At 47.9% G+C, this 23,698-nt stretch overlaps 1 protein-coding gene across 2 annotated transcripts in view; it reads left to right on the forward strand.

Moving 5' to 3' along the window:
• Window positions 1-493: 493 nt before the first annotated feature.
• Window positions 494-23,698, forward strand: part of KAT2A (lysine acetyltransferase 2A) — a 62,080-nt gene continuing 38,875 nt past the window's right edge. The window contains exons 1-7 of one of the 2 annotated variants that reach the window (XM_077252140.1): window positions 494-562; window positions 778-1,032; window positions 11,183-11,306; window positions 11,708-11,853; window positions 12,508-12,597; window positions 20,637-20,818; window positions 21,020-21,211. In XM_077252140.1, coding sequence (XP_077108255.1) covers window positions 799-1,032; window positions 11,183-11,306; window positions 11,708-11,853; window positions 12,508-12,597; window positions 20,637-20,818; window positions 21,020-21,211 — 968 coding nt within the window. In that variant the 5' untranslated portion in view covers window positions 494-562; window positions 778-798. Of the gene's footprint in view, window positions 563-691; window positions 1,033-11,182; window positions 11,307-11,707; window positions 11,854-12,507; window positions 12,598-20,636; window positions 20,819-21,019; window positions 21,212-23,698 lie in introns of those variants that run through there. The other variant, XM_077252139.1, reaches the window with a different exon arrangement.

The following is a 23,698-nucleotide window of genomic DNA, read 5'->3' on the forward strand; positions in this document are numbered from 1 at the left end:
TGCTCTGCACCATTATTGCCCCATAGCTGTGCCATACAGTGCTCTGCACCATTATTGCCCCATAGCTGTGCCATATAGTGCTCTGCACCATTATTGCCCCATAGCTGTGCCATACAGTGCTCTGCACCATTATTGCCCCATAGCTGTGCCATATAGTGCTCTGCACCATTATTGCCCCATAGCTGTGCCATACAGTGCTCTGCACCATTATTGCCCCATAGCTGTGCCATACAGTGCTCTGCACCATTATTGCCCCATAGCTGTGCCATACAGTGCTCTGCACCGTCCATTATTGCCCCATAGCTGTGCCATATAGTGCTCTGCACCGTCCATTATTGCCCCATAGCTGCTGCTGCTGCAATAAAAATAATAAAACACATACTCACCTCTCTTGCTTGCAGCTCCTCGGCGCCATCTTCCCGGCGTCTCTCTGCACTGACTGATCAGGCAGAGGGCGGCGCGCACACTATATGCGTCATCGCGCCCTCTGCCTGAACAGTCAGTGCGGAGAGAGAGACGCCGGGAAGATGGAGACAGCGCCCGGCGTGTGGAACGAGGATAGGTGAATATGCGATACTTACCTGCTCCCGGCGTCCCGCTCCTTCCCCCGGACAGCTGGTCTTCGGTGCCGCAGCCTCTTCCTCTGTCAGCGGCGGTTGGGGACCTCTGGATTAGAACATTAACACAAAGCCTACAACTCCCGACATGCCTTGCACGACGCGCATGCTCAGAACACTCCCAGCGGCCACTTTGAACGTCAGAACTTTATTGTTCCAGCACGCGGTGTACGTCGTTGCTATGGCGGAGCTGGTGCAGGCCTCGCAGTCCCGGAGCAGTGTGCAGCCTCCTCCTGTAACCGGGCAGAGCGGGACGTCTGCAGTGGCCGCAGCAGCGGGAAGCAGCGCCGGGAGCAGTGACCCGGCCAGGCCTGGCCTGAGCCAGCAGCAGAGAGCCAGCCAGAGGAAAGCTCAGGTCAGGGCCCTTCCCCGGGCCAAGAAGCTGGAGAAGCTCGGGGTGTTCTCGGCGTGTAAGGTAAATAATGGCGGTGGGTGCAGGGTCCGTGCATCATACAGGGTCCGTGCATCATGCGGGGTCCGTGCATCATGCGGGGTCCGTGCATCATGCGGGGTCCGTGCATCATGCGGGGTCCGTGCATCATACGGGGTCCGTGCATCATACGGGGTCCGTGCATCTTGCGGGGTCCGTGCATCTTGCGGGGTCCGTGCATCTTGCGGGGTCCGTGCATCATACGGGGTCCGTGCATCATACGGGGTCCGTGCATCATACGGGGTCCGTGCATCATACGGGGTCCGTGCATCATACGGGGTCCTCGTGCATCATACGGGGTCCGTGCATCATGCGGGGTCCGTGCATCATGCGGGGTCCGTGCATCATACGGGGTCCGTGCATCATACGGGGTCCGTGCATCTTGCGGGGTCCGTGCATCTTGCGGGGTCCGTGCATCTTGCGGGGTCCGTGCATCATACGGGGTCCGTGCATCATACGGGGTCCGTGCATCATACGGGGTCCGTGCATCATACGGGGTCCGTGCATCATACGGGGTCCTCGTGCATCATACGGGGTCCCCGTGCATCATGCGGGGTCCCCGTGCATCATGCGGGGTCCCCGTGCATCATGCGGGGTCCCCGTGCATCAGGCGGGGTCCCCGTGCATCAGGCGGGGTCCCCGTGCATCACGCGGGGTCCGTGCATCACGCGGGGTCCGTGCATCACGCAGGGTCTGTGCATCTTGCAGGGTCCGTGCATCTTAGGCCAGTCTCACACGTCCAGATAATTCCGGTACCGGAGTTATCCGTGTCCGTGTGCTCATGTGGCACACGTGCGGCAGCCGTGTGCCGCCTGAGGACCACACGGACTGTGCAGGAGAGACAGCGCTACAGTAAGCGCTGTCCCCAGCGTGTGGTGCTGAAGGCGGCATTCATCTCTTGTCCCCTGCAGCGCTCTCAAGAGAGAAGAGATGAAAAATCTTTTTTTTATTTGTTAAAAATAAAGTTTGGGGGTCACCTCCCACCTCCCTATGGGAGGTGGAGCCGCATTTTCATCACTGCAATGAGTGGTACCACGTGACCGCTCACACAGGACAAGCTGCCGGCGCTGAGAGGAGGCATCGCAGGAGCTGGGTGAGTATTTCTCTGCAAGCGGGCGGGTGCACGGGGGGTGGGAGGCGGGTTCTGACCCCAAACTTTATTTTTACAAAAAAAAAACTTGATCTTTCATCCCTTCTCTCCTGCAAGCGCTGCTTTCAGCCGAGCAGGACAGAAGGGATGAATGCCGGCTTCAGCACCACACGCAGGGGACAGTGCTTAACTGTAGCGCTGTTTCTCCTGCGGCGGGACGTGCACACGGAGGAGAGTGCACACTGTTCTCCGTGTGCACGTGTGCGGGACGCTTTGCGGACCGTGCTGCCGGAGAAAAGCAGACACGTCTCCGTGTTTTGCACACGGACACACAGTCTGTGAAAACACGCAGGCATGTGCATAGACCCATTCATTTGAATGGGTCTACGTGTGTCAGTGTCTCCGGTACGTGAGAAAGCTGTCACTACACGTACCGGAGCCACTGACATGTGAAACCGGCCTTACAGGGTCCGTGCATCTTACAGGGTCCATGCATCCTGCAGGGTCATAGAATGGTAGAGTTGGAAGAGGCATCCTGCAGGGTCATAGAATGGTAGAGTTGGAAGAGACCTCCTGGGTCATCTGGTCCAACCCCCTGCTCAAAGGAGGATTCACTAAATCATCCCACACAGATGTCTGTCCAGCCTGTGTTTGAAGACTTCCATTGAAGGAGAACTCACCACTTCTCGTGGTAGCCTGTCCCACTCATTGATCACCTTCACTGTCAAAAAGTATTTTCTATTCTGTATCTTCTCCCTTTCAGTTTCACTCCATTGCTTCTCATGTTGCCATGTACAAATGAAAATAAGGATATGTTCCCACGGTCGGTAAACGCTGCAGGTTGGACTCTCTGTACTTGTGCAGCATCCAACCCGCAGCGTGCAGATGTTACAGCATCATGGATGGGATTTCAAGACCTTCCAGGCCTACTATTCATGCACCAACGCCCGCGGCTCACCTGCAAAGACAGACATGCGGCACGTCTTTCCAGACCTCAGTATTAAACTCAAGATAAACATCACCCGTACAATGTGTTGGACGGGGTGATTCCGCACGGTTAAATGATCACATGCGGATTCACCTGTGTTCAAAAGCTGGCAGCTCTTTAGATGCAGCGGACATGTCCTGAGTCCAAAGCGCTGCCGATTCCTGACCATGTGCACATACCCTTAGGATGTTCCCTCTACACGGACATCCCATCAGATTTTTGTAGAAAGCTATTAAGTCTCCTTAGCCTTCTTTTACGTTCTTCGTAGGACATACTTTGCAGTGCACTGACTGGACACATTGTTCTAGATGAGGTCTGACCAAGGAGGAGTAAAGGGCAATAATGACTTCACGTGATGTAGATTCTATGCTTCTCTTAATACATCCTAGAACTGTATTAACCTTTTTGCTGCTGCATCACACTGTTGACTCATGTGCAGTCTGTGATGTATTAGTATACCCAAGTCTTTTTCACATATGCTGTTGCTTCCTTCTATTCCTCCGATTCTCCAGATGTAATTTTCGCTTTTCTTGCCCAGATATAGAATTTTGCATTTCTCTCTGTTAAATACCATTCTATTAGTAGCTGACCATTGTTCAAGCTTATCTAGATCTTTCTGAATCCTTTGTGTCTTCTCTAGTGTTAGTTATCCCTCCTAGCTTTGCATCATCTGAAAATTTGATTAGTTTACCTTCATTTCCCTTATGTAGATCATTTATAAAAATGTTGAACACTGGGGCCAGGACAGAGCCTTGTGGTACCCCAATTGAAACACTCTTCCAATTGAATGTGCAACCATCTGTCACCTCTCTTTGAGCATGGTCACTGAGCTAGTTATGAATCCACCTACTCATAGCATTGTCAATCCCATAGTCATTTTTTCAATAAAGATAGTATGCGATACTTCAGCAAAGCATTTGATAAAGTCGAGCTATACTATCTCTACCGCATTTCCCTGATCCACACAGTCAGTGATTCCATCATAAAGGAAATTAGATAAGTCTTGTATTATTTGTTTGCCACAAACCCATGCTAGCTCTGGTTAATTACTGTATTCTTATCCAAGTACTTACATACATGCTATTTAATAATTTATTCAAAGATCTTTCCTGGTATAGAAGTAAGGCTCACTGACCTGTAATTTTTTTTGGCTCCATCTTATTTCCTTTTTTGAAAATGGGGACAACATTTTCCCTTCTCCAATCTTATGGGACTTCTCCGGTTTTCTAGGATTTTTCAACCTCTGGCTAGTGGTTGTGCAATTTCCTCTGCTAACTCTTTCAGTAACCTAAGATGTAATTCATCTGAACCAGGAGATTTAACCCCTTCACCCCCAAGGGTGGCTTGCACGTTAATGACCAGGCCAATTTTTACAATTCTGACCACTGTCCCTTTATGAGGTTATAACTCTGGAACGCTTCAACGGATCTTGGCGATTCTGACATTGTTTTCTCGTGACATATTGTACTTCATGATAGTGGTAAAATTTCTTTGATATAACTTGCGTTTATTTGTTAAAAAAACGGATATTTGGCGAAAATTTTGAAAATTTCGCAATTTTCAAACTTTGAATTTTTAAGCCCTTAAATCACAGACATATGTCACGCAAAATACTTAATAAGTAACATTTCCCACATGTCTACTTTACATCAGCACAATTTTGGAACCACATTTTTTTTTTGTTATTGAGTTATAAGGGTTAAAAATTGACCAGCAATTTCTCATTTTTACAACACCATTTTTTTTCAGGGACCACATCTCATTTGAAGTCATTTTGAGGGGTCTATATGACAGAAAATACCCAAGTGTGACACCATTCTAAAAACTGCACCCCTCAAGGTGCTCAAAACCACATTCAAGAAATTTATTAACCCTTCAGGTGTTTCACAGGAATTTTTGGAATGTTTGAAAAAAGTTAATTGTTCATTTTTATTTACACAAAATTTATTTCAGCTCCAATTTGTTTTATTTTACCAAGGGTAACAGGAGAAAATGGACCCCAAAAGTTGTACAATTTGTCCTGAGTACGCTAATACCCCATATGTGGGGGTAAACCACTGTTTGGGTGCATGGCAGAGCTCGGAAGGAAAGGAGCGCCATTTGACTTTTCAATGCAAAATTGACTGGAATTGACATGGGACGCCATGTTGCGTTTGGAGAGCCCCTGATGTGCCTAAACATTGAAACCCCCCACAACTGACACCATTTTGGAAAGTAGACCCCCTAAGGAACTTATCTAGATGTGTGGTGAGCACTTTGACCCAACAAGTGCTTCACAGAAGTTTATAATGCAGAGCCGTAAAAATAAAAAATCATATTTTTTTCACAAAAATTATCTTTTCGCCCCCATTTTTTTATTTTCCCAAGGGTAAGAGAAGAAATTAGACCACAAAAGTTGTTGTGCAATTTGTCCTGAGTACAACGATACCCCATATGTGGGTGTAAACCATTGTTTGTGCGCAGGGCAGAGCTCGGAAGGGAAGGAGCGCCATTTGACTTTTCAATGCAAAATTGACTGGAATTAAGATGGGACGCCATGTTGCGTTTGGAGAGCCCCTGATGTGCCTAAACATTAAAACCCCCCACAAGTGACACCATTTTGGAAAGTAGACCCCCTAAGGAACTTATCTAGATGTGTTTTGAGAGCTTTGAACCCCCAAGTGTTTCACTACAGTTTATAACGCAGAGCCGTGAAAATAAAAATTCCTCTTTTTTTTTCACAGAAATGATTTTTTTGCCCCCAGCTTTGTATTTTTACAAGGGTAACATAATAAATTGGACCCCAAAAGTTGTTGTCCAATTTGTCCTGAGTACGCTGATACCCCATATGTGGGGGGGAACCACTGTTTGGGCGCATGACAGAGCTCGGAAGGGAAGGAGCGCCATTTGGAATGCAGACTTAAATGGATTGGTTTGCAGGCGTGACGTTGCATTTGCAGAGCCCCTGATGTACCCAAACAGTAGAAACCCCCCACAAGTGACCCTAAATTGGAAACTAGACCTCCCAAGGAACTTATCTAGATGTGTTGTGAGCACATTGAACCCCCAAGTGTTTCACTACAGTTTATAACGCAGAGCCGTGAAAATAAAAAATCTTTTTTTTCCCACAACTTATTTTTTAGCCCCCAGTTTTGTATTTTCCCAAGGGTAACAGGAGAAATTGGACCCCAAAAGATGTTGTCCAATTTGTCCTGAGTACGCCGATACCCCATATGTTGGGGTAAACCCCTGTTTGGGTACACGGGAGAGCTCTGAAGGGAAGGAGCACTGTTTTACTTTTTCAACGCAGAATTGTCTGGAATTGAGATCGGATGCCATGTCCCGTTTGGAGAGCCCCTGATGTGCCTAAACAGTGGAAACACCCCAATTATAACTGAAACCCTAATCCAAACACACCCCTTACCCTAATCCAAACGTTAACCCTAACCACACCCCTAACCCTGACACACCCCCCTAACCCTAATCCCAACCCTATTCCCAACCGTAAATGTAATCCAAACCCTAACCCTAACTTTAGCCCCAACCCTAACTGTAGCCTTAACCCTAGCCCTAACCCTAGCAATAACCCTAGCCCTAAACCTAGCCCTAACCCTAACCCTAGCCCTAACGGGAAAATGGAAATAAATAAAAAAAAAATATTTTTCCCTAACTAAGGGGGTGATGAAGGGGGGTTTGATTTACTTTTATAGCGGGTTATTTAGCGGATTTTTATGATTGGCAGCCGTCACACACTGAAAGACGCTTTTTATTGCAAAAAATATTTTTTGCGTTACCACATTTTGAAAGCTATAATTTTTCCATATTTTGAGTCCACAGAGTCATGTGAGGTCTTGTTTTTTGCGGGACGAGTTGACGTTTTTATTGGTAACATTTTCGGGCACATGACATTTTTTGATCGCTTTTTATTCCGATTTTTGTGAGGCAGAATGATCAAAAACCAGCAATTCATGAATTTCTTTTGGGGGAGGCGTTTATACCGCTCCGCGTTTGGTAAAATTGATAAAGCAGTTTTATTCTTCGGGTCAGTACGATTACAGCGATACCTCATTTATATCATTTTTTTATGTTTTGGCGCTTTTATACGATAAAAGCTATTTTATAGAAAAAATAATTATTTTGGTATCGCTTTATTCTCAGGACTATAACTTTTTTATTGTTTTGCTGATGATGCTGTATGGCGGCTCGTTTTTTGCGGGACAAGATGACGTTTTCAGCGGTACCATGGTTATTTATATCTGTCTTTTTGATCGCGTGTTATTCCACTTTTTGTTCGGCGGTATGGTAATAAAGCGTTTTCTGCCTCGTTTTTTTTTTTTCCTCACGGTGTTTACTGAAGGGGTTAATAGTGGGACAGTTTTATAGGTTGGGTCGTTACGGACGCGGCGATACTAAATATGTGTACTTTTATTGTTTTGGGTTTTTTTATTTAGATAAAGAAAACTTTTTTTACTTTGTCCCAGGGGGGGACATTACAGATCGGTGATCTGACAGTGTGCACAGCACTCTGTCAGATCGGCGATCTGCTGTGCAGGGCTGCAGGCTTACCAGCGCCTGCTCTGAGCAGGCACTCGGTAAGCCACCTCCCTCCCTGCAGGACCCGGATGCCGCGGCCATCTTGGATCCGGGACCTGCGGCGAGGAGGGAGGTAGGAGACCCTCGGAGCAACGCGATCACATCGCGTTGCTGCGGGGGTCTGAGGGAAGCCCGCAGGGAGCCCCCTCCCTGCGCGATGCTTCCCTATACCGCCGGTACACCGCGATCATGTTTGATCGCGGTGTGCCGGGGGTTAATGTGCCGGGGGCGGTCCGTGACCGCTCCTGGCACATAGTGCCGGATGTCAGCTGCGATATGCAGCTGACACCCGGCCGCGATCGGCCGCTCTCCCCCCGTGAGCGCGGCCGATTGCGTATGACGTACTATCCCGTCGGTGGTCATACGGGCCCACCCCACCTCGACGGGATAGTACGTCAGATGTCAGAAAGGGGTTAAAATAATTTAAATTAGTTAAGTGTTCCCTCACCATCTTTGTTTTTGGATAGTGTGGATTCTTTTATTCTTTTGATGACATCATGAAGATCAGTTGATGTTACATTTGCCTTCTTAGAGAACATAGATGCAAATAGGAATTTAAAAGTTAGTCCTTCTGAGCATAATTTTTTACCACTTCACTCTTTTCATCCTGTAAAACTCCTATGGCATCTTTGACCAGTGCGGTGTCGGTGCACTGTGCTGTATATAGTCTGTGGGGGTTTGGGGGGGCTCAACTCTGCAGTACATCTTACACACACAGCCGCTGTTTGCTAACATAGCTATAATCTATGCCTCAGTGACTACCCTATGTACCCTTCAGCCGCGCCGTGCCTCTGAGACTAGTATTGCGGCTTATCTTCAATCACACAGTACCAGCCCATGCTCTCTAGTTCATGTGTGGTTTCTTGCCCCGCACAGTTTTTTTTTTTCCGTTTTTTTAATCTGCGGGGCTACGCCAGTTCATGGACAACATTGCATGATTTTCCTGATTCTTGGTGACTGATCAATTGAGGCGACGTAGTATCTTTCCTAGCGGTGAAGCATCTTGATAAATTAGATGGCAAGCTACCGGGCATTATATGTTCTGTAATAGTCTAGACGCAGCCATCGGGATTACTGATGGAGCAGCTACCCTCAATATTCGCGGAGCATTGTCGCTGATTACAGTTCACAATGTGCATTAGGCTAGGTTCACATTGCGTTAATGGGTGTGCGCTAGCAGACTCCGTTACATGGCGAAATTGTCACAATTAACGCCATGTAACGGGTCCGTTAACACACCCATTGACAGCAATGTGCTAACGGGTCGCCAACGCGTCGCTAGCGCATGCCATTTTCGGCACGCGCTAGCGATGTCCCGTTATTTTCGGACGGACCTCGAACGCTGCTTGCAGCGTCCGAGGTCCGTTCTTCGCTAGCGCAGATCGGGCATCTGCGATAGCGGGATCGGCAAATGCGAGCCCTAAAGTGACATTGCGTTAGCGCAATCCGCTAGCATATGCGCTAAACGGATTGCCCTAACGCAATGTGAACCTAGCCTTATATTAAAATTGTTGTGCCCGATTGATCAAAGCCGATATGCCAGAATTCTGTTGTAAAAAGCTTAGAAAAGTTTCATATTTTTTGTGCAACTCCAAGTCTGAACTAAAATTAGGCAACTTTTGCTATTAATGCCATTTTTGCCCAGTTCTGAAAAAGTGGCTGGAGCTGGGATGAGGCCGTGGTGACCACTGCTCATCATGTCTGTACCACAAATCGTACCCCAGCATGGACTGGAGTAGGATTTGACTTCTGACTCTCCTGATCCATGAAGAGGCATCTGACTTCTGCATATCTCTTCATCAAGACCAGGGTGAGCAACTCTAGTTTTGTTGAATCGCACCCTTTGTATTTGAGAAGAGTCATGGACAAGGACATCAGATAACCGCTCTAGAAGCCATAAGGTACCTTCACATTAAGCGACGCTGCAGCGATAGCGACAACGATGCCGATCGCTGCAGCGTCGCTGTTTGATCGCTGGAGAGCTGTCACACAGACCGCTCTCCAGCGACCAACGATGCCGAGGCCCCCGGGTAACCAGGGTAAACATCGGATTGCTAAGCGCAGGGCCGCGCTTAGTAACCCGATGTTTACCCTGGTTACCAGCGTAAAATGTAAAAAAACAAACAGTACATCCTTACATTCGCGTCCCCCGGCGTCCGCTTCCTGCACTGACTGAGCGCCGGCCCTAACAGCAGAGCGGTGACGTCACCGCTGTACTGTACTTTCACTTTCACTTTACGGCGCTCAGTCAGTGTGGGAAGCGGACGCCGGGGGATGCGAAGGTGAGTATGTACTGTTTGTTTTTTTTACATTTTACGCTGGTAACCAGGGTAAACATCGGGTTACTAAGCGCGGCCCTGCGCTTAGTAACCCGATGTTTACCCTGGTTACCAGTGTAAAACATCGCTAGCATCGTTGCTTTTGGTGTCAAACACGACGATACACGCCGGTCTGACGACCAAATAAAGTTCTGAACTTTGTTCAAAGACCAACGATATCACAGCAGGATCCTGATCGCTGCTGCGTGTCAAACTAAACGATATCGCTAGCCAGGACGCTGCAACGTCACGGATCGCTAGCGATATCGTTTAGTGTGAAGGTACCTATACATTCAAGATGTTAAATCCTGAGCTCAAGTTAGCATCTCACAAAATAGAAAACATTCTTGGGAAGTCATTGTCCTCCATAGCACTACTGCCTCTAAATTCTAGGGCGGTCATTGTCCTCCATAGCACTGCTGCCTCTAAATTCTAGGGCGGTCATTGTCCTCCACAGCACTACTGCCTCTAAATTCTAGGGCGGTCATTGTCCTCCACAGCACTACTGCCTCTAAATTCTAGGGCGGTCATTGTCCTCCACAGCACTACTGCCTCTAAATTCTAGGGCGGTCATTGTCCTCCACAGCACTACTGCCTCTAAATTCTAGGGCGGTCATTGTCCTCCACAGCACTACTGCCTCTAAATTCTAGGGCGGTCATTGTCCTCCACAGCACTACTGCCTCTAAATTCTAGGACGGTCATTGTCCTCCACAGCACTACTGCCTGTAAATTCTAGGGCGGTCATTGTCCTCCACAGCACTACTGCCTGTAAATTCTAGGGCGGTCATTGTCCTCCACAGCACTACTGCCTGTAAATTCTAGGGCGGTCATTGTCCTCCACAGCACTACTGCCTGTAAATTCTAGGGCGGTCATTGTCCTCCACAGCACTACTGCCTGTAAATTCTAGGGCGGTCATTGTCCTCCACAGCACTACTGCCTGTAAATTCTAGGGTAGTCATTATCCTCCACAGCACTGCTGCCTCTAAATTCTAGGGCGGTCATTGTCCTCAATAGCACTGCTGCCTGTAAATTCTAGGGCAGTCATTGTCCTCCATAGCACTGCTGCCTGTAAATTCTAGGGCAGTCATTGTCCTCCATAGCTCTGCTGGGTTGTGTTTTTCTCTCTCCTTCTCATGCATCTTCCTTTTTTCTTTTCTTATGTCAGGCAAATGATGTCTGTAAATGCAATGGATGGAAGAACCCCAATCCACAAACCGCACCTCGTATGGACCTTCAGCAACCTGCAGCCAGCCTGAGCGAGCCCTGCCGAAGCTGTGGCCACTCACTGGGTATGATATGATCCTGACAAAAAAAAAATCATGAGGTCCTGTTATGAGTCAGTGGAATCTGCTGCAAAATGATAATATATTTCTAATCCCTGCTCCCAGTGTGAAATTGGAAAGGAAGATGTCCTATTGAAATGCAGATTGATAGTGTACATTTGTCAGTTTGTCCGTGTATTTTCAGGAATAGGGATCCAAGAGGTAACGTTTCTCCCCCTTGGATCCCGGTGACCGATCACCACTAGGCAGCTTACAGATGGAAGGACTTCTCCATTGTCACGTTAACATTCCTGGCCCAAGTTCTAGCCTTAGCACTTGATATCTTTTGTAGTCAGGATTGAGCCTGTTCTTTAGCTGTGAAAATCAGAAATGGTTTAACAGTGAATGGTTTTTCTCTTTACATGTAGCCGACCACGTGTCACATTTAGAAAATGTGTCTGAAGATGAAATCAACCGCCTGCTGGGTATGGTGGTGGATGTGGAGAACCTCTTCATGTCAGTACATAAGGAAGAAGACACTGACACCAAACAAGTGTACTTCTACCTGTTCAAGGTGAGATATAACATTCTAGCTCCTATTGTGTTTCACTAGAAAAGACTGAAAACATGTGAATAAGGCGAATTCCCACTTTCATGTATGGCATCTCCTTTACCTGATGTGTTGGGGGTCTCACCTCTGTGACTCCCATCTGTGACCACCCTGACTCCTATTTATAGAAGTCAATATAGCAGCATCCATGAGGAGACAGAGCATGTGTGCCTTACCTTTTATCTAAGGGTATGTGTACACAATGTCTTCTTCAGGTGGGTAACCTGCCTGACAAAGCGCTAAAGAGAATGAACATATGCACTGCAATATTTAGTCTTTTGTGAGCTTCTTTTAACCACTTCAGCTGCAAAGAGGTTAAAATTAGTGAATGTCCATTCTTTAACTGCTCACTATTTTAGACATCAAAGGAAAAAAAAAGCCTAAAAAACTGATCAGAAAGACTCTTTGGGACAAAAGATGTTGTGTGCACATTCCCTTATTTGTGACTGCCAAATTTCCTGGAGTTGGGGTCCCACTTATCTGTACCTCTGTTTGTTACACCTGTATTGCTCACATTTCTGTTCTCTCATTGGTTTTGCATATTATCCAGTTCTATATAGATGCAGGATTTTTAACAAATTATGAAACTGTTAATGATTTGTCATTTTCTACCTTCAGCTTCTTAGAAAATGCATCCTGCAGATGAACCGACCAGTGGTTGAAGGTTCTCTAGGAAGTCCACCATTCGAAAAGCCACATATTGAACAGGTGATTTTTACCATGGAGTTTAGGTGTCGGGGTATGTACGGAATTCTAAGCTGTTGTCGTGGCTACAAGCAGGGCTGTGGAGTCGGAGCCCATTTTGGTGGAGTCGGTCTCATGGAAATTGAGGAGTCAGAGGTTTCGCTTACCAACTCCACAACCCTGGCTTCAAGCTCTAAGAAACTACCCTACTCTTGCTTGTGTTTTTTTCTTTTTAAATGTGTTAGATTTTTCAATGAAAGTACTCCAGTCCCCAGCCCCCCTGTCTGCTACTCTGATATTCTGGACAAAACAGCTGCATCAGTTCATGAAAAAAATACACAATTACAAATGTAAAAACAGGGTGGAGGTGAATCCATAAGGTATTGTTGATGCAACACATTGTTTAATTTAAATTAATGATATGTGTTAAAAGTAAATTGTACTTGGTGTCATCACAAACAAAATCACAAAAATAAGTGGACCTGTACAATAGAAAAAAGAAAAGCACTCACCGATCTGAAAAATCCTTAGCTTTATTGAGTCTTCATTAAAAAGAGTCCATGGCTGGGAGAGTGAGGAAAGGAGTTAGTGCGAGCAGGTCAGAACGACGGCCGTTTCGCGCTATGCCAGCACTTCTAGAGGTCCACCGTAAGGATTTTTCAGATCGGTGAGTGCTTTTCTTTTTTCTATAGTACAAGTGGACGGATTAGTTTTTTCTGGATATAGCACCCGAGATCTTGGAACATAGCGTCCTATCATACCGGCTTTGAAGCCGTACCTGTGGTTATCAGTGGTCTGCAGCTTCATGTTGGCAGTGGTGCCGCCCCCCTGTCTTTCTTTTTTGTTGTTTACAAAAATAAGTGGGTTTCACATCCTACTATACCTTCATTTTTTTTTCATCAGAAATTCAGCGTTTTTGCGCTCAATGCTTTCTATGGGTAAAAAAAAAAGGCTGCAAACAAACGCTGAAAGAATTTACATTCTGCGGTTTTCGAATTCAGTTGGAAAATATCACCAGGTGTGATCTACCACCAGGTTTTTTACATATTAAGTACAGCTTTTTTTTTTTATTTTTTTATATATACAGCATACTAGAATTCTGTTTAAAAAAAAAAAAGAAAACCGTCCCCAACACCCTCTCCATATCCCAAAAAGAGGGATTTTTGGTACTTACCGTAAAATCTCTTTCTTGGAGCCTTCATTGGGGGACACAGGACAACCATGGGGTGTATGCTGCTGCTGCTAGGAGGCTGACACTATGCAAAAAAGGAAAAAGGCGTAGCTCCTCCCCGGCAGTATACACCCACCGACAGGCACCAAGCACCTCAGTTAGTGCAAAAAGCAGTAGGAGAAGCGACAGAACTCATAACAGTAAAAGTACCAACTCAACTAGGGTCTCCAGGCCCCAAACACGGTACCAGAACAAACCAGTAGGGAGGGTGCTGTGTCCCCCAATGAAGGCTCCAAGAAAGAGATTTTACGTTAAGTACCAAAAATCCCTCTTTCTTTATCGCTTCATTGGGGGACACAGGACAACCATGGGACGTCCAAAAGCAGTCCCGGAAAAGGGTGGGTAGAAAGGAAAAGAGAAAAGGTCTCAGGTCGGCCGGTGTGCGACCGCCGCCTGCAGTACCTTCCTACCAAGACCTGCATCAGACGAGGCTTGAGTATGAACCCAATAGAACCTCGTAAACGTGTGCAAAGACGACCAGGTTGCGGCCTTGCAAACTTATAAGGCGGAGGCCTGGTGGCGAACAGCCCAAGAAGCTCCGACAGCTCTGGTGGAGTGAGCTCTCACCCCCGGGGGAGGACGTGCCTCATGAACACGGTACAATTCTGAAATTGCCGAGCGAATCCAGCGCGAAATGGTGGATTTAGACGCTTGAAAGCCCTTCCGACGACCTTCAGAAACGACAAGGAGAGAATCGGATTGACGGAAGGGAGCGGTTCTAGAAAGATATACCCGAATGGCCCTGACCATGTCAAGCTTGTGAAGAGACTTCTCCAAAGGATGAGCTGGAGAAGGGCAAAATGATGGAAGGACAATGTCTTCGTTGATGTGGAAAGCCGAGACCACCTTGGGAAGGAATTCAGGAACCGGTCGAAGAACGACCTTATCGTGATGAAGAATCAGGAAAGGGGAACGACATGACAGGGCTGCCAACTCGGAGACCCTCCTCATGGATGTAATGGCAATGAGGAAGGCTACCTTCCAAGAGAGAAGGGAAAAGGGAACGTCATGAAGAGGCTCAAAGGGAGCAGCCTGAAGAGCGCCAAGGACCAGGTTAAGGTTCCAAGGGAGGACGGAAAGGAGGGGCGATATGCGCAACTCCCTGTAGAAAAGTCCGAACCTGTGAATGGAGGAAAGGTCACTCTGGAAGAGAATTGACAGAGCGTACACTTGTCCCTTGAGTGTGCTGAGGGATAAGCCCGAATCGAGACCAGACTGGAGGAAACCGAGAAGATCCGGAAGAGAAAAGGACATTGGAAAAACTTCATTGGTTTCGCACCAGCGAAAGAACGCTTTCCAGTACCTATGGTAGATACGGGAAGAAGCCGGTTTTCTGGCTCTGATCATGGTCTGTATGACCTGGGAAGAGAGACCAGAGTTTTTCAAGACTGCGGCCTCAACGGCCATGCCATTAAACTCAGCGACTGAGAACTCTGGTGGTAGAGAGGTCCCTGCGAGAGGAGATCTGGCCGATCCGGGAGTCTCCAAGGAGTGTCCGCGAGCATGTTTACGAGCTCGGCATACCACGGCCGCCTTGGCCAGTCCGGCGCTATCAGTATGACTGGAATCCCTCCCAACCTGATCTTCTATACCACCCTTGGAATCAAGGGGAGGGGTGGGAACAGGTAGGGAAACTGAAACTGGGACCATGGAATTACCAGAGCGTCGTGGCCGACGGCAAGGGGATCCCGGGACCTGGAGACAAACTGAGGGACCTTGTGGTTCATCCGGGACGCCATAAGATCGACGTCTGGCATACCCCAGCGGAGGCAAATTTGATTGAAGACTGCGGGGTGGAGAGACCACTCGCCCGCTGCTAGGCCCTGGCGACTGAGAAAGTCGGCTGCCCAGTTTTCGACCCTGGGGATATGAACGGCTGATATGGCCGGAACGTGGCGTTCCGCCCACCAAAGAATCTTTGCCACTTCTGCCATTACTTGGCTGCTGCGAGTCCCGCCCTGGTGGTTTAAGTACGCCACGGCCGTGGCGTTGTCCGACTGGATGCGGACGGGAAGATTCGACAGAAGAGACTGCCAGCGGATTAACGCAAGGAAGATTGCCCTGATCTCCAGAAGGTTGATGGGAAGGAGAGCTTCCTGGGTGGTCCAACGGCCCTGAGCCGTGTGTTGTCGGAAGACTGCTCCCCACCCGAGAAGGCTGGCATCGGTGGTGATGACCTGCCACTGAAGGGGAAGAAATGATCTTCCTCTCAGGAGAGAGGAGGACAACGTCCACCAGGTTAGGGACTGATGGACCTGGAGAGGAAGGTGGACGGGACGGTCCAGGGAGTCCAAGGACCTGTTCCAGGTGGATAGGAGGAATAGTTGGTGGGGCGGGTGTGGAACTGGGCGAAAGGAACAGCCTCCATGGAGGCCACCATCTTTCCAAGGACTCCCATGCAGAAACGAAGTGACTGAGGGGCTGGGCGTTTGAGAAGGCGGACCGCCTTGAGGAGTACTGAGAACTTGTCCTCTGGGAGGAAGACCCGAGCTAAGTTCGTGTCGAACACCATGCCCAGGAAGGACAGTCGTTGGGATGGAATCAGAGAGGATTTGGTCCGGTTGATAATACAGCCGAGACGGGTCAGGGTGTCCAGGGAGACCTGGAGACTGTGGGCACAGTCTAGACGAGAGGACCCCTTGATCAACAGATCGTCCAGGTAGGGGATAACGAGGATCCCGCTGGAACGAAGGAGGGCCATGACCGCCGCCATGATTTTGGTTGAAGACCCTGGGGGCAGACGCTAAACCGAAGGGGAGAGCCGTGAACTGGTAGTGATTGTCCCCGACAGCAAACCGAAGGAATCTCTGATGCCGTACGCAGATGGGGACATGAAGGTACGCATCTTGGATGTCGACCGAGCAGAGGAACTCTCCGGGTTCCATGGCGGCGATCACTGACCGCAGGGATTCCATTCTGAAGTGGCGAGGTCGGACGTGGCGGTTCAGAAGCTTCAAATCCAGGATAGGGCGAAGAGACCCGTCCTTCTTTGGGACTACAAAAAGGTTAGAGTAGAACCCGCAAAAACGGTCTTCGGCAGGAACGGGAATTACGACTCCGGCGGCGACCAGAGACGTTACGGCTTTAAGCAAGCCGGGTAAATGGGACGGTTGCTTTGGGGGGCGAGAGAGAAAGAAGCGATTTTCCGGGAGGATAGAAAATTCGACAAAATTCGGAGGTGATAATCTCTCTGACCCAGGCGTCGCTGATCACTGACAGCCAGGTGTCTTTGAAGAGAAGAAGCCTGCCTTCCACCCTGGAAAGACTCCCAGGTGGGGGTGACCCGTCACTTGGAACGGTATCTGTTGGAACGAGGTCCGGAAGACCTGGGAGGTGGAGCCCTGGATCTCCACATGGGAGCTGGCTTGTAAGAGGGTTTTCTACATTCACCCGTGGTAGCGGGTCGCTCTTGTTGCGAAGAGGAATCTGAGGCTGCAAACGGACGAAAGGGGCGAAATGTTCGAGAAGCCTTTGGGTTAAAGAAGCGTTTTGACTTGGACTGGGGGAGGGAGGTACTCTTGCCCGCAGTCGCGTCTGAGATAATTTGATCCAGACGAGCGCCAAAAAGCTTGGAACCTTGAAACGCCAAGTTGGTGAGAGACTTTTTGGAAGTAGCATCTGCATTCCATGCTTTGAGCCAAAGAATGCGGCGCATAGCGACAATGTTGCTGCTTGCCCTGGCTGAACAGGCTGCATCTAAGGAGGCAGTGAGAAGGTATTTCCCTGCGTGGTTAATCTGGTCGGCGAGGTCAGCCAGCTCGGTAGGGGAGGCCGAAGCCAAAATGCCTCGGCGGAGAATCTTGGCCCAGGCAGATATGGCCTTAGCCACCCATGTGGAAGCAAAGCTGGGGCAGAGGGAAGCACCCGTTGCCTCAAAAGCTGATTTGGCCAGCGCCTCAAATTGTCTGTCCGATGCGTCCTTAAGCGACGCACCATCCGGTAAGGAGAGAACAGTCTTGGAGGAAAGACGGGAGATCGGTGGATCGACCTTGGGAGATTCAGCCCACTTGGAGAGAAGATCGGCGCTAAAGGGATAGAGCACGTCCAGATGTTTTCTACCCAAAAAACGTTTTTCAGGATGTTCCCAGTGTTTAGACAGGGTAGACTCAAACTCCTCATGGGTAGGAAAGGAGCGAGAGGGACGCTTCACCCGCTTAAAGGAGACAGAGGAATCCTGGGGGGAAACCTCGTCTTGTTTTAGTTTGAGGGTTAGCGATATAACCGAAATAAGACTATTTACGACAGCCTGCATGCTAGAAGTCTGGTCTGAATCGGAGTCAGAACCGGAAAGGGAATCCACATCAGACCCAATGTCCTCCTCCGAAGAGGGGAATTGGGAAGAGGAGAGCAGCTTGAGCGCTGCGGATGGACATGGAGAACCAGACGAAGAGCCAGACAGAGTCCTCTTTCTAGAGCGGCTGGCTGATTTGTCTCCCTGTGGTTCAGGGTCAGGTGCGGCCGACTCGCCATGGAAGACGGTCGGAGCGCTGGTGGCTGAAGGCTGTGGAAGACGTTCAAGCGCCTGGACCAGGGACTGAGATACCTTAGTCAAATCAGAGACCGACTGCGAGATAGCAACGGCCCACTCAGGGGGAGGGGGAGCGCCCCCATCCCGAGATTCGGAAGCTTCCTGCGGGGCACACATGGCAGGAGGACTGCAGGACTGGCAGAGAGGTGACGATTGGCCTACAGACCACTTTATCTTACAACGAGCACATGCGTAGTGAGTTATGGTAGGTTTGGTAAGGGAGGCTACAGAAGAGTTGGACATAAGGATATTCTGCAGCACTATACTACAGAAAAGGCTAAAGGGCCTGCAGTGGTATGGATAATACCGAAGGAGGGGCCAATATAGCGTCGCAATCCTACCGCAGAGCAGAGTTGTCTGTGTCCCCCAACACACGATGTCTCCTGTGCACGGAGCTGCTGAAGCAGGAAGTGCCAGCAGAGAAGAAGGGGCGGTGCTGTACTGAGAGAAATAAGCCAAGGCTCCTGATAGGGCCACACCGAAAGGGAAGGGTGTGCCCGGGATGTAAAAACCCCTCTGAGTGGAGGAGGAAAAGAGCGCCGAAAAAGGAGGGGGCGTGGCCTATCGGAGGGGGCGTGGCTGGCCACAGCGTGAAAGTGAAAAACGGCCGTGATTCTGTGTGAAAGCACTGTACATTTAGACAGGGAAATACTGCTGCGGGGGAGCGGCTGCTGAAGCGCTGGTACCTGCATGTTCCGGTTCCACAGGTAGAGGGAGAGAGGATCGACCAGGGGCCCGATGAGAGAGGGGTCGCTGGAACAGAATCCTTCGTCCAGAAGACGGCCTCAACCCCAAAACAAGGGGGAGGGTCACCGCTGGTGACCACCGTCTTCCTCTCAGCCCTCTCCGAGGAGAGGGGTGAGGGGGACTGTTTGGCAAGGACCGCCACCATAAAGACCCTGGAGCACCTGGGAGGGTGACAGGGGATAATGTCCTGCCGGCGGTTTGAGAGCTGCGATGGGGACGACACCACACTGCTCGCTCAGCCGCCCTCCTGGGGAGGCAGGGTGAAAGATTGCACCCTGAATGCTGTATCTGAAAAAGAAATGTTAATAAAAACAACAAAACCTGTAAAGGAATCAAGATTAGCAGCGGATCTGAAGATCCAGGTCCGCCTCCTACAGACACCAAGCACAAACTGAGGTGCTTGGTGCCTGTCGGTGGGTGTATACTGCCGGGGAGGAGCTACGCCTTTTTCCTTTTTTGCATAGTGTCAGCCTCCTAGCAGCAGCAGCAGCATACGCCCATGGTTGTCCTGTGTCCCCCAATGAAGCGATAAAGAAAAGACCTTTCCTTATGCTCGCAGACAACGCGGTCCGGTCCAGTAGGCGCCTTTTGTCGTGATCCGGCGTCTCCTCTTTTCCTACAATCACTGTCCTCCTTTCCTTCTTCATGTGGATAACGCATCCTACGTCATCCACACAGTGTCCCCCCCATCGCGCTCTTGCACAGGCGCACTTCTGTACCCTGTCGAGGGTAAAACAAAGTAGTGTAGTGCGCATGCGCCAGCTTTACCTACGGGTCATCTTCGCTCTTTGGCTGTTCCCGGCACATGCTCATTACAGTACTTTGATCTGCCCTTGGCAGGACAGAGAAATGCATCTGCGTGTGATGGAGTAGGATGTGTAGGAGTGTGATGGGGGGGACACTGTGCATGACGTAGGATGCGTCATCCACATGAAGCAGGGATGGTCGTCTTTTTTTGGGATCTGCTGAGGAGATTTTGGGTTTCTTAACAGCATTCCCGTATGCTGTAACAGAAGGTTTAATGGTGGTGGCCACACTTTGATTAAAATCTGGTAAAAGGTTCCCTTTACATGGAGGGGTGTACTTTAGGGCCAAAAATTGGGGGGAAAAATACATTCAACTGAGGTTTTGGTTAGAATAGCAAAAATATCTGCGTATTGCACCACTCCTATTCCTATATAGACCTGCAGCTGCCATCTTTGCCCTGGGTTAGCCATAGATGCCACAGTTTCAGCATCCACACAACAAAGATGCCGGCAGCCACTTGATTGTACCTGTGACGTCGCCTTAGGTATAGTGTACCCACTGCTGCCCAGGTATGGAATGGAGATATGGGCAGCAGAATCTCTGCAACTCTGGACATGTTCAGTGCCTGCGCAGTATTGGGACAGCCAATGAGGTCCTGTGACTGGCGCCATTTTTATCATGTAGAAATGGAGACTTCAACATCTGGTTGCACAGGGCAAAAATAGACAGCCTGGAGTCTTTTCCCAGCACAATCTGTTTAATACAAGTGGGAAATCATCCATATTGTACACTTATTTTATTCTTCCACAGGGGGTGTTAAATTTTGTGCAGTACAAGTTCAGCCACCTACAACCAAAAGAACGGCAGACGATGTACGAACTCTCCAAAATGTTTCTTCTCTGTTTAAATTATTGGAAGCTGGAGACTCCTTCACAGTTTCGCCAGAGGTCACAAAGCGAGGATGCGGCAACGTATAAGGTTAATTACACAAGGTAAATGGGATTTAATATTCCATATTCCCTGGCATACCAGCTAGTTTTGCAATAATACAGTGTACTGTTGCATAACTGAGCAGATTTGCCATTCAGTTGTAAACCATCACAATTCTGACAAGTATTGATTTCTTGTATATCCATGTGATATTTGTGGGGACCTGCTCCTATACAGATGAGTATCTATTTCTTCTTTTTCAGGTGGCTGTGTTACTGTCATGTCCCGCAGAGCTGTGACAGCTTGCCAAAATACGAAACTACACATGTGTTTGGAAGAAGCTTGCTTCGCTCCATCTTCACAGTTACACGCCGGCAACTACTAGAAAAGTTTAGGGTGGAAAAGGACAAATTGGTTCCAGAGAAGAGGACACTAATTCTTACACACTTTCCCAAGTCAGTATACATGACGCTTATTTTCGATGCTCCATGCATATGTGTGAATTTATATAGGACAGATAATCATATAAATATAACCAATAATTGTGCAACAAATTAAATCAGTTATTATATACCAGCAGACTATAGTGGAGATAATTCTGAAATTAATTAGAAAATCGAAGGAGAAGCAACCAAGATATGGTAAAACAAAATTAGAAGTGAATTTTGACTGAATATAAAACTGCAATAAATGCATTTAGGAATTAAAATTGGGCATGTGGTGGCACAGAAGGCGCTCAAATGAATGACAAAACATACAATATAAATAAAAATGATCATAAAAAGCAGCATTTATGTCAAACTGTGGAATGTAATATAATGTAAGGTGCAATAGTGCTAGATAACAGCAAATGCTGGGTCAGAAATATCCATGGATGTAATGGTAGTAGGATAAAGTGCTTAATTCAAAATGCTAGTATGCAATATAAAGAGATGAATGGATGTAGTGATATCAAGATAACAGGATTTTTGATTGCTTAATGTAAAATCTTTCTCGGGGCCTTCATTGGGGGACACAGGAAACCATTCAGTTTTAGCTTAGTGTCAGTAGGAGGTGGACACGGGTTTTTTATTAGACCCATATCTACCTCAGTGTGCGCCATTTCCTTTCAGGTGCCACAAAGGGATACAGCGTGAACAGTCGGATGTCCGATAATCCAGCGTTGTGGGACATCCGCATCTCCTCGAACCGACAGGCTCTGGTGGGTGACCGACTATGGGATCACCTACACACTCTTCCGTATTAGGGGCTGGGTCCTGCGGAGTAGACATATGAGGATACGGGGTGGCAATACACGCTGTACTCATAGCCTCTGTGGGAGTACAGCAGTGACTGTTCACACTGTATCCCTCTGTGGTACCTGAAAAGAAACGGCGCACACTGAGGTAGATATGGGTCTAATGAAAGACCCGTGTCCACCTCCTAATAATAATAATAATAATAATTTTTATTTATATAGCGCCAACATATTCCGCAGCGCTTTACAACTTATAGAGGGGACTTGTACAGACAATAGACATTACAGCATAACAAAAATCACAGTTCAAAATAGATACCAGGAGGAATGAGGGCCCTGCTCGCAAGCTTACAAACTATGAGGACTATGAGAACTATGTTCCTTCATAAATTAAACAGGATGTGTCTGATCATGTTTCACACACCACATGGCCAGATAGGGTACCAACATGTTAAAATTACATATCCTGGGGAATGCTTTTTCACCACTGAAAGGAATGCAAACATGCAAAAATGCAGAAAAAACACTTTGTGTTAACTTAGACCAAGGTGTGGAAGAGCATTTTTTCTCTTATTTATTCACTAGACCTTAAGCCGCTTGGATTGTGTGCTTCTCCACTCTTCCTCAAGACTTTGGGACCTTAATTTCCAAGGTCTAGTGTGAAGTTTCCACAAGCAGTGATTTGGGGAGCCATGTCATCTGCTGATCTAGGTCTACTGTGTTTTATCAAGACCAAAGTCAGAGCATCCATCTACCTGGAAGTTTAGAGCATTTCATGCTTTCCTCTGCCGACAAGCTTTTTGGAGATGGAAATTTCATTCTCCTGTAGGACTTGGCACCTGTCCACACTGCCGAAAGTACCAATACGTGGTTTAAAAGCAACAGTATCGCTGTGCTTGATTGGCCAGCAAACTCGCCTGACCTTATCCCCATGGAGAATTCACAGGTATTGTCAAGAGGAAGAAGAGGGACACTAGACCGAACAATACAAACGAGCTGAAGGCTGCTATCAAAGCAACCAGGGCTTCCATAACACCTCAGCAGTGTCACAGGCTGATCGCCTCCATGCCATGCCACATTGATATTACCCCAAAACGAACAGAGCGAACCACAGAGCAAAATCTCACCAAAAATGACAACTCCAGCAATAAAGCTCTGAGAAACATGATCCCCAAAATGCATACAAAGAATAGTAGTAACACGGGTGGTGACACCTAAGTGTCACGCCTGGCAGGGTTAAAATACAAATTACAAAAATAAAGTGACATAAAATGTCCATTCAATTATGTAAATAAAGTACATAGAGGAAGGTTAGCAGGGCTGTATCAGACAATAATATGATTTTTAAGGCTGAAAAGTGGTTCACACATATATGCAAGTGCAGACAGAAATATAACTACAAAAATGATCAGACTGATACAGTATAATATGAGGAGCCACAATCGTGTTACACAACCCTACTATTCTTTGTATACATTTCAAGGATCATGTTTCTCAGAACTATTTATTATCCAAGTCATCATCCTTGATGAAATTTCGCTCTGCGACTCACTCTGTTCGCCCCGGGGCAATATTGTATAGTTGTTGTGATAGAGCAATATACGCTTTTGGCCGTTTTTTTTATTAAACATGCCACATTGATGCAGTAATTGATACAAAATGAGCCCTGACCAAGTATTGAGTGCATTAACTGAACATACATTTC

The sequence above is a fragment of the Ranitomeya variabilis genome, chromosome 4 (assembly GCF_051348905.1).
Source record: "Ranitomeya variabilis isolate aRanVar5 chromosome 4, aRanVar5.hap1, whole genome shotgun sequence".
In the NCBI taxonomy this organism is placed as follows: Eukaryota; Metazoa; Chordata; class Amphibia; order Anura; family Dendrobatidae; genus Ranitomeya; species Ranitomeya variabilis.